Source organism: Amblyomma mixtum, chromosome 8 (assembly GCF_055824585.1).
Source record: "Amblyomma mixtum isolate Tamu chromosome 8, ASM5582458v1, whole genome shotgun sequence".
NCBI classification, from domain to species: domain Eukaryota; kingdom Metazoa; phylum Arthropoda; class Arachnida; order Ixodida; family Ixodidae; genus Amblyomma; species Amblyomma mixtum.
Window position 1 is genome coordinate 15,786,656 of NC_143019.1, and position 10,656 is coordinate 15,797,311.

Sequence of the window (10,656 nt, forward strand, 5' to 3'; positions counted from 1 at the left end):
TTCAGATGACCATCTAGCTTTTAAAGCACAACTAACAGGATTAAATTGGTTCAGGTAACGGTGATCTAACAATAAGCAAGAGCTTCAAAAATCAGTGATGAAGGCAAGCAATCGGTGGATGTTTTAATACGGCTCAGAAAAACCACTTAACGGTGCCTTTCACGGCACCGTTAAGTGCATGCCACAGTCAGCAATAACCAATGTTACGAAAAAGGTGTCAAGAAGGCAAATAACACTGTGCTACCAGGAATTCTTTCCAAAAGCCATATGAATAGGCCGACCCTATTCATACGGCAGTAGAGCTAGCACCTCACAGCAGGCAAGACAGGCAGTCTTTTCAACTTCCACAGTGTGCACACTAACAGTAAAATAAGTGCTCCTAAAAATACAAATACTGGAAGCATCCTACTGGCAGCGTGCCACAAGCATATGACTCACACATGCTGTGTGAAATGAACGGCTCAGTACCATTCAAGCTACAACTGTTTGCCAAAAAAAAAAAAAAAGACAAAGCTGTTTTTTTTTTTTTTTTCAGATGAGCCTGCCAAGTTTTCACTCCTACAATGCAATTTTTTGTTCCGGTTAACTGCACTTTTTTTTTTTTTGCTCTTGGAAGCAACATCTTGAACGCAAAGAGCCTTGCACGTGCTTTGCATGTGCTTGTAGACGTTACAGCCACAATTCCACATTATTTTATACATTTGTTAAAGCAAGGTCATACAATGCCATGCTGTCAGCTATTTTTCTTTACTTTCTGGCCAATAGCCGCTGTGAAGTTATTACATATCTCAAGCGAACTGATGCTTAGTCATACACAATTTTTGAAGCACCACAATGATCGATGACTCAATGACAGACTTACTATCCAAAGTAAGGCTGACAACAAGCAGTGACGAAAACCAGGCGAGCAGTAGAAGTCGATTTCGACACTTCATGTTGCCGATTTCTTCTTAGCAAGTTCTCACATCGACATGCGAGTAGCGTGAGCGCGAACTTCTCATCGAGTGATTTCCACTCCGTTTTCGCAATTTGTTTTTTCCTTCACTCAAAGGCCCTGAAAAACAAGGAAGAAACGCAGACTGAAGTTTAAAAAAAAAAATGTTATTCAAAATATGCGCACGAGCAACCTGCCCAAACTGAGCACTTCAACTGTGGCAAGAAATCTCATAGCTGTATCACACAGAGAACTAAAAAAAAAAAAGATTGTTTACGTCGCCTTTACGCTGCACAGCATACAAGTGCACACTTTGGATGATTCGGAAAATTCTAGAGGCGCACAGATGGCAAAAGAATTAAGAACTCACTCCATATGGAAATGAGTGCACGCATAAAAGTGTACCAAGGACGCGAACGACTCCACCAAAACCGGAACAGTATTTTCTACACGGCGAACGACACTTTGCAGTAATGCGCGGACCAAAACACGAAAAAATAAACAACTCGTTGTTCCTTTTTTTGCATGCGCGCCACTCGAACTTTCCCCGGTACGTTAAGGAGCAGCCGCAAGGAAAAGATGCGGTGGAGAGACAGCGCTCAGTCGGTCGCGATAAAGTGTCAGTCAACAAGCGCAAACAACTCGACAAACCGAGACTGAAGCGATCAGTGAACGTAGTGAGCAAGATTACGCTATTTCGAGCGCATTTGTGACATGGCCAGTTTCGCACAGACACGCTACTGCGTTAACTCACTCGTTACGGTGTCAGCAGCTGATGATATGCAAAGTTGCCTCGATGTTTCGCCGCAAAGCAGCGGAATGACAGAAAGCGCAGCAGCTGAAGAGCGGCTGTCCGGCCAGCTTTCTCTAATGACTACAATTCTGGATTATGTGCAGCAATCGCCAGCTAAAAAACAGGCTCTTGCGCTATAAAAGCACATATAATTTTGTGAGTTATTATTATATCAGCTATTCAACAAGGCAATCAAGAAACACTGCGAATTCAATTTAAATACAACTAATTTTTTTTCATTTCATTCCATCAACATCGATAACAAAAATGGCTGCGCCCAGGTTATCATGCGGGAGCTGGCGATCGTGAATGCCTCGGTTGAGTTCTGCTGAAGTTACGGCGATATTTCTCGTCGTTTTATTAAAATCCTAGAGAATTCTTCTGGCGGTCAACATGGATGAAATCTCAAGCTCAGAGTTGAAAGGCCACTATGCGCGAATACTCACCGAAGAGGAAGCTGCCAAACTGGCAAAGGACACAGCACTGCTCTCCGAGTTCAAGCGCTTGAAGCTTGAAGCCGAAGCTCAGAAGAACTGGGATCTTTTCTACAAGAGGAACGAAACCCGCTTCTTCAAAGACAGGCACTGGACTAAGCGCGAGTTCGAGGAGCTCGCCAGCGGTGGTGCAGAAGCATCGAGTGGGGGTAATAATGACGACGCCACGCCCGTTCTGCTAGAGGTCGGCTGCGGCGTCGGCAATTTCGTCTTCCCGCTGATAGAAGAGAAGACCAATTACTACATATACGCGTGCGATTTTTCGCCGCGCGCCATCCAGTTCGTGACGACGCATCCGCTCTACGACGAGCGCGTCATTACAGCTTTCCAGTGCGACCTCACCAAGGACCGTATCGTCGACAAAGTGCCCCGTGAAGGTGTCGATATCGTCACCATGATATTCGTCCTGTCCGCCGTCCACCCCGACAAGATGGTCCAGGCGTTAAGGAACGTCTATGAAGCGCTAAAACCCGGGGGCCTTGTACTCTTTAGGGATTACGGGCTGTTCGACCAAGCAATGCTAAGGTTCGCGCCTGGCCACAAGATAAGCGCGAATTTCTACGTGCGCCAAGACGGCACGAGGGCCTTCTACTTCTCGGAGCAAGTTCTGGAAAAATTGTTCACAGACGCCGGTTATGAAGTGGTGAGCAACGAATATGTGTGCCGCCAGACAGTAAACAAGAAAGAAGGCATTTGTGTGCCTCGGATATTTGTGCAGGGAAAGTTCAGGAAACCACAAGACGTTCCAAAGGAACCTACAGCGGACAACTGAAGCATGTTCGGCCTTTATGGAGCTTTTGGAGATGTTAACATTTATTGTTGAATGTTTTCAGATGAAGTGCCTAGAGTGTGAAATCAAGTTTCAAACGCAACTCCTGAGCATTGCTGACCCGAAAGACGCTGGTTCGATCCCGGCCGCGGCGGTCGAATTCGATGGAGGCGAAATTCTAGAGGTCCGTGCACTATGCGATGTCAGTGCACGTTAAAGAACCCCAGATGGTCGAAATTTCCGGAGCTCTTCTCTACGGCGTCTCCCATAGCCTGAGTCGCTTTGGGACGTTAAACCCCATGAACCAAAACAAACCAAACCATTTCGTTTGTTCAGTTCATTGAAGAGTTGTACTGTAGGCAGTTATGTGCCCTGCACAGAAAAGTCTTTTTGAATGCAGAAATGCACTAGAGGACTTGCATGCCAGATTTTCACACACTTTTGCATCTGTATACCTCACAGCAACATTTTTGTCCACTCTGCAGAGCTCACCTGGACAGCAATAAAGACCGCATGCCTCTAAATGCGTACACTGCATATATGACCCCATAGGTAAAAGGATAGGTTATCCAGCTTGAAAGAATGAAATGTAGGAGTAGCTGCAGATAAAGGGGGCAGGGGAATGCCCACGTCTCAAAGTGGAAAATATATATGGAAAAACCGAATTCGCCTTAGTTATTTTAATGATGAAAGCTCAAGAAATATGCCTTATAAAAAATACCACCATTGTTCCCCTCTCAGTTACCCTTTTTCAAGAAATGCCCATAAATCTGAGCCTGCAAAAAAAAACTGCCTCGATAGAGGCTTCCGAGAGCAACAGTGGGAATGAATTTCTGCACCGATTCAACTTCATGTTTTTTGTGTTTGTCTAAGCAACTTGCATTTTGTCTGTTGAATCCAACACATCACAGTGCACAAGTCATGACTGGACCACTTGCTCATGGCAACACCACTAAGGGCTTCTTTTTCTTTTTTTTGTTTAGCAGTTATACATAATTCTAAAAAAGACTACTGTAAGTCACAATTTATATTTTGTTGCACTGCGAGTGTTATTTCAATTTGCTAGCCGCAATACTGTCAACATTCGTTGTCCTGAAAAGTGCCGTTGATGGCTTTGCTATTTTCTAATTTAACCAAGCTCTGCTTCTGATCTTATCGGCTTGTCATCTTCAAGAAGAAACAAGAGCTAGGGTGTGGTGAACTGCTCATAGCAACAGCTGCATTGGAGGCTTTCTTTTGATAAGAGGCATCAGTGTCAAGTGCCATGCCATCTATTGTCAGTGTGATCCTGGTAGGCCTATGGACAACTCCACTAACAAAGAAGGGTGTTGCATCCTCAGTATGTAAAGGAACTTTATTTGGTTACGTTGCATAACTCAACATGCAGTCAGTTAAGGTAGATGCGAGTCCTACACATTTACAAGGCCTGGTCGATGCCTAGGTTGTGCTGGTGGTGCTAGTAGCGTGCTGCCTTTGCAAAAATTAACCAGGCTGCATGGCTGGCTTCTCACTCGTATTGTGAGGCCCTTGCGGCTTCTCTGGAGATTAAAAGGTCTTCAAAGATGAGGACAAGGGCTCACCTTGCCTTACAAAGATTGACTTGAGGGGTGGTGTAAATGGTCCACTAAATGAATGAGAAAAAACTGTGTAGCCTGGTGACTTTTGGCAAAGACTCTACGTGTTTGAAACAGGAGGAGTATAGAACAGCAGTTGCTGTCACATCCTGGGACCACAAGACATTGAGAAGTCCTGGATTTTTTTTTTCTTTCTATTTAATAATAAATAACTTGTGGACACAAAAGGAACTGTTTCCACTTAAGCATGGTTTGAAGCTGACTACCCTCTTGGGTGGGTGAGGGTGGCAGCCGTAGAAAGGGTAGTGGGAAAGAGAGAAAATGCTCCCTACTGAGGAGAGAGAAAGAATGCATTTGCTGTTGTTCTTCCGTACACAGCGTTAACAAAAGTTATAACAATAAACAAAACATGTTAAGTAACAAGCACCATCTCATGCCACCTATGGACAGTTGAAATTCTACAGGACTAATGTAAACGTAAACACTTGCTAAATGTGACAGGAGTTGTTAAAAATTTCGCACAGGTACTTAAGACTGCTTACATGTGGGAATGCGAAAGCATTACTGTTCCATGGTGCATTGTTTACACATAATGTTTGTACATAAATTAAAGATCTTTTCTGCGAGCTTATGTGTTTGTGTATTGGTTGGGCACCAAACTGTAAGTGTTTGAACCCTCTTACTGCATGGCGATGGGGCTGGCCAAGTTGCATGTCGTGGACGCAAGACGTAGACGTTTGGTTGTTTGGGATGCCCACGCATACACGCATCTACGACACCACCCAGAACGCTGCACGGCGAACGCTTGCATCACAGTTTTGATATTAAAGTCTGGGAAGGCATACAATTGAAGTTGCACATTTCATCGGTTCAAATCCCTGTTGCAAGCTAGCCTCTAACTTGACTAGCACGTGTAAGCTATATGCAATGGGAAATCGTATAACACCGCCTGGAACGCTGTACAACAAATTGTTGCGCAGAACTTCGGTACGCCGCCGCGGTGGCGCAGTGGTTATGGTGCTCGGCTGCTGACCCGAAAGACGTGGGTTCGATCCCGGCCGCGGCGGTTGAATTTCTTTGGAGGAGAAATTCTATAGGCCCGTGTACTATGCGATGCCAGTGCACGTTAAAGAACCCCAGGTGGTCGAAATTTCCGGAGCCCTCCACTACGCTGTCTCTCATAGCCTGAGTCGCTTTGGGACGTTAAACCCCGTAAACCAATCAGAACTTTGGTACGAATGTATGTGGTCAGTATGTATACACAGATGAACGACATGTATAGGATTATCTGAAGTGGCAGTACTCAGCTAGCTGTGTGCATCATACAGCCGATTGATGATGTAACCCTGTTTTTCTTGTCATTGCTGTGATTTTCTATACCATGCCACGGCTTTTTTCGTAATGGGACCAGTAATGCCTTCGCATTAAAAAAAACATTTTCCTGAGCAGCATGTTGATCACAGAAGACTATGACTGACTGCTATAAAAGGGGGCTAATAAGTACAGCAATAATCACATTTGTGCATTCCCAACTAAAGTAATGAAACACCTGCTTAAATATTCTAGGAAAGCGCTGTTCTCGGGATCGCTGTCCTTCATTTTCCTAAAAGCTTCTGCAATGTCACTATGCACAAATCGTACACCACAAATTCCATCCGTGACAGCCTGCAACAGCCGGTGGCTATGCACACCGGGTGCTAGACGTATGTCCACTATTTGGCCATGGTAACATGTGAGCTCTACTTTCAGCACCTCATTGCGTCCCAAGGCATCCCCAAGGTCGAGTACACCAGTCTGGAGCGCGGAAGTCGGAAAACTGCCTCTAATTGTAAACCGCGGTGTGCTTCCAAATATCCAGTTCCAGCTCTGCAGCTTCTCGCACATAGCATTGATTCCCGGGAAATGGTCTTCCAATGGATCAACCAGGTGGATGCAGTCGTCGCTTATTGCGTCTCTTGTATCTTTCTGGTGCTTGCCGGTGAAACTTGCAGCAAGTGATGCTGATAGGGTCTCAAGAGTCAGACGAGGGCAGAGCTTTTTGAGGTTCTTGACGGATGCCCGCACACTACTAGTAGCCTTGCTCTCAATGTTGCTCTGTAAAGTGAAGAAATAATAAAGCGGAAGATATGCCACTTTTTCTAACATGCAAAGTAACTGTGTACAATGGTCTAAGCATAAAAGTGAATGAACACATCTAAGAATTTGTTAGCAAATTATAATGTAATATTCTCTGCAATGACACCTTCACTTTGGCAGGAATTAAGTTCCAAGTAATATTGGGGCTATGACTGAATTGGGCGTTATTTTACGGCAAGAAGCACTTGGAAAAAAACGAGTGTTCCATGCGCAACAAGTGTCATCTATAAGATCCCCCTCAGTTGCGGCCGTTTTTATATTGGACAAACCAGCAGGTTCTTAAATGATCGTTTACGAGAGCACACGCATTCCTTCGATAAGGCTGGGGAGGCAAATCTGCCAGTTCACTGTTTGCAAAGTTCTGGGCTGTTACCCAAAGTTCAGCCGCATTGAAATCATAGAAAGAAAAAAATAACAGCTTACGTTTGCAGCCAAATATGTTAGCTCACCATTTGTTACCATCCTTATAAGTTGCAGTTCCCTCTACATCTCTTCCATGGGCAAAAAGTGTCGTTTATTCTGGGTTTATTTATTCATCACTTCCACATGCAGGTTGCCTTTTTTTTTAAGCCATAAAACTTGTATTTGGTATCATTTCATCACTCTTATCTTGCGACTGGTTGCAGGATTACACATGCGATCTGTCTATAAAAGCCATGCTGTTACTCAAAAATGTAGTTTTAATGTATTACCAACTGGCCTACGGCTACACCCTCCTAAAAAATGTTGGAAACCGTTATTCAGCGCCCAAACCACAGCGAACAAGCAGTGCAATGATGACAAAATGCAAGGAAGCTAACATATTGGCTGGAACTAAAATGAAAAAAAAAAAAAAAGTCAATTATGAATGTTTTGTGTAGACCTGAATGATTGGTAGATCAATGCAGTGCAATGCGCTTACACAACGTCCTCCAAGAACTTGATGCAAAATAGAAGTGTTCACGTCAACAAGTAGTGTACAGTGGTGGTAGGCCTTTTGGTGGCCTATCTTGGCAGCTGTTCCAGATATCTGAAAAAGAAGGCGAGATCTTAGTTTTTATATATATATATATATATATATATATATATATATATATATATATATATATATATATATATATATATATATATATATATATATATATATATATATAAAGTTTTGGGCCTCTGTTTGCAAGAAAAAAAGACAAGAGATATGCATCGAGTATCCAGGCGTGTCCCGCTCGTTGGCACAGCATTTTGTTTAGACCAACTCAGAAGCTCAGAGCAACGACACTGGTGAACTGTTGCACACTTCACTGACTATGTAGGGGCACTGCCTATTTAGTGAAGTTTCCTTTGGAGCTGCAACGCTCACTGGCACTGATTAGATTGAAGTCGAGACCACACGGTGCTCGATCGAGCCACTATCGACGAATTGGTCACCTTAAAAGCGTCTTGCACGATCACGTCATCTCTGTCCGTAATGGTACAGCGCACACCCCAGGATGCATTCAGCGTGTCGGCGATGAACTGCAGGTTCGCTTTACGATTGTAATCGCGCTTGTGGCCCATGAAGCAGCAGTTGAGGTTACCGGTATCGTGGTACACTGTACCACCGCCACTGTTCCGCCTCGCCAAGGTGACACCGAGCTTGGCGACCGCGTTTAAACTGCATTCCACCCACGGGTTCTGATGACGACCGATCACCACCGCCGGTCCGTTCCACCACATGAGCAGAACACCGGGTGAACCGGGCGAGAACGTAGCGTTTTCGTAAAGCCACTGTTCGAGCGCGAGATTGCGATAGATGCACCGGGACGTGGACACGATAGCCTTGGCGCGCTTCTCGTCGTTGAGAAACGGCGGTAACTTGGTGGCGAGCGACGTTGACGAGCGTTTGAGGATGCGAAGTACCGAGGCTGGGGATCTCATCTTTGCAGAGCTGACTCCGATCGAATGAACGAAACTCGGTGATAACAAGCGTGCTCTTTTCCATGGACGCTGCCATCTTGTTTATTATCATCATCAGCCAAATGAAACCAAAACCAAATCTTGTGTCGTATCCAAACCTACTGCTCATATTGCCCATATGTCATAAAACTGCCGTACTGCGCTCCAATTACAGGCGCTAAGGAAAAAAAATATGTGCTACTACTGAGCAACTCTAGAAATTTGGAGGACGCCTAAGCTTCGCCTATAAGAGTGGAAGGCGACAGCGTTGCAGCGCTGCCAGGGAGTCCACGGAACGCCATCACCCGTTCGGCGAGACGCCTTGCCCGTTGGACAAATCGAAAATTGCTTTTTTGAGAAAAGGAAATGACGCAGTGACCGCCTCACTTTTCTTGGTAAACACCCGAACCCGCATGATACGTTTTTTTTTTTTTTTTATGCAGCATGTGAATGAGAGCACATGCCTCAGCCCGAGCATTTCTCCCCCGGGCACCCATTGCGGATGCCGTGGAACCTCCTACCCCACTACCAACTTATAACGACATACTTCAGCACTTAAGATTATCCCGTCAGGTCACTGGACAAAGGGGAGGAACTACACCTCCGTAATAAGCTACACTAACACCTGTAACAACCCACGAAGACTACACGCAATAGACCCCGAGTCATTTAACTCACACTGCAAATTCTACGGGGAGAAGGCGGACCTGTACCATATGGTATGGTCCTGCCAACGAAATCAGGCGGTCACTGTCAATACCCAGCCAACGCGGGAGGGGTGGGAGGCATCTCTGACCAGCTTGAACGAAACGAGTCAAAAAGAGCTCATCAAAAGAGCGCGGACAGCAGCCTACGCCAGTGGGGTTCCGGACTGAGAGCTCTACCCGCCGCTACAACCTCCTAAACAATTTCATTAAAATATTTTCACCACCACCCCCGATTACAGGTCGCCGGCTTTTTTGCGCAGCTCCCGATTATTTTCGACACGCGGTGCGGACTACTACTACTACGCCGACGGCTTTTCGGCCGCTATCGCGTAATAACAGGATTCTCACTGTTAACGACAGTCGAGCCGAATGACCTACCGGGCCGCACCGCAAAGCCATTTAATATTTATAATGAGCTCCAGAGACATACGTAAAACCAGCTAGCATTAAAATTCTCGTTTAAGCGCAAATATTGCGAGAAATACTGGCGCTACCGCGCAATGTGGCAAAGACGACGCTGCGTGAATAAAAACTGCAGTACTGTGGCAGGCACGTTGCCTCGATGCCAGCGCCGCGACGGCGCGCTGCATGAGGCACCCTAGTCTCGACAAGGGTTTCGGAGCCTTCAGACCGCCGTTCGCCATATAATAAGGGAGTAATTTACTCATTCGCATCTACCCAAGCGCAGCCATATGGCTACAAAGGAAACCTTGAGGGTTTCTCGTAAGCATTTGACCGTCCGCATATGGTTTCGAAATCCGCACTGGCCTACTTAACGTTTCTCGCGTTTCCGGTTTCTTTTTTGGCGATTTCTTCTTGCTCTGCTCGTATTCTCCTACACTTTTCTTCATCTCGCGACATCGCTCTTCTGGCACCGTGCAAACAACGTGTGGTTATTATTGCGTTAGCATGAGAACGGCAGAAAGGCCTGTGAAAGCGGAAATGGTGAGCGCCATTTTTAAGTAGCCACTGGCAGGCGGGCCACCTGCGCCATGGTACGTGCGGATAACGAATGAACTTATAATGAACCCTTGTTTGCTACCTCGGATATAACAAACTTCTGTGTACGGACCTCGGACAATCTATAATTCATGTCGGATGTAACGAATGTGTGGCTGATAATGCATTCCGACGGTCTACCGAGGATAGCCCAAGTTTTTTATTGATAGACACTGAGGTTACACGACTGCTTGAATTCCAGCAGCTTTGACACTTTTCTATCACACAGTATACGTTAAAGCTTCACTGCGGCGTTCCTCATGGCCTATGTGTCGCTTTAGGCTGTTAATCCCTACAATTCACAATTAAATTCATACCATGTGGTGTATCAGGGATAAG

General features: G+C 45.4%; 3 protein-coding genes across 7 annotated transcripts in view; 1 reads left to right on the forward strand and 2 right to left on the reverse strand.

The window, feature by feature from the left end:
• LOC149331460 (dyslexia-associated protein KIAA0319-like protein) overlaps nucleotides 1–1,807 on the reverse strand; it is a 31,963-nt gene extending 30,156 nt beyond the window's left edge. For all 5 annotated transcript variants that reach the window (XM_089556614.1, XM_089556613.1, XM_089556612.1 and 2 more), the window contains exons 1-2: nucleotides 1,689–1,807; nucleotides 863–1,054 (exon numbers count right to left, since the gene is read on the reverse strand). In XM_089556614.1, the coding sequence (XP_089412740.1) occupies nucleotides 863–935 (73 nt within the window). In that variant the 5' untranslated portion in view covers nucleotides 936–1,054; nucleotides 1,689–1,807. The remainder of the gene's footprint in view (nucleotides 1–862; nucleotides 1,055–1,688) is intronic.
• A 159-nt stretch (nucleotides 1,808–1,966) lies between these two features.
• On the forward strand, nucleotides 1,967–5,192 carry LOC149331461 (tRNA N(3)-cytidine methyltransferase METTL6). Its single transcript, XM_089556616.1, has one exon. The coding sequence runs from the start codon at nucleotides 2,121–2,123 to the stop codon at nucleotides 2,991–2,993; it is 873 nt and encodes a 290-aa protein (XP_089412742.1). The 5' UTR covers nucleotides 1,967–2,120; the 3' UTR covers nucleotides 2,994–5,192.
• Lipt1 (Lipoyltransferase 1) lies at nucleotides 4,897–8,701 on the reverse strand. Its single transcript, XM_089556615.1, has 3 exons — nucleotides 8,105–8,701; nucleotides 7,602–7,709; nucleotides 4,897–6,658 (listed from the first exon to the last, which is right to left on the reverse strand). Exons 1-3 carry the CDS (start codon nucleotides 8,591–8,593, stop codon nucleotides 6,077–6,079), a joined length of 1,179 nt encoding a protein of 392 aa, XP_089412741.1. The 5' UTR covers nucleotides 8,594–8,701; the 3' UTR covers nucleotides 4,897–6,076.
• Nucleotides 8,702–10,656: the final 1,955 nt, after the last annotated feature.

Coding starts and splice junctions, on each gene's coding strand:
- LOC149331461 (XM_089556616.1), top strand. CDS start 2,121: ATGGATGAAATCTCAAGCTCAGAGTTGAAAGGCCACTATGCGCGAATA.
- Lipt1 (XM_089556615.1), bottom strand. CDS start 8,593: ATGAGATCCCCAGCCTCGGTACTTCGCATCCTCAAACGCTCGTCAACG. Junction 7,710..8,104: donor TCGTGCAAGACGCTTTTAAG/GTGACCAATTCG, acceptor CTTCTTTTTCAG/ATATCTGGAACAGCTGCCAA. Junction 6,659..7,601: donor AAGTTCTTGGAGGACGTTGT/GTAAGCGCATTG, acceptor TTCACTTTACAG/AGCAACATTGAGAGCAAGGC.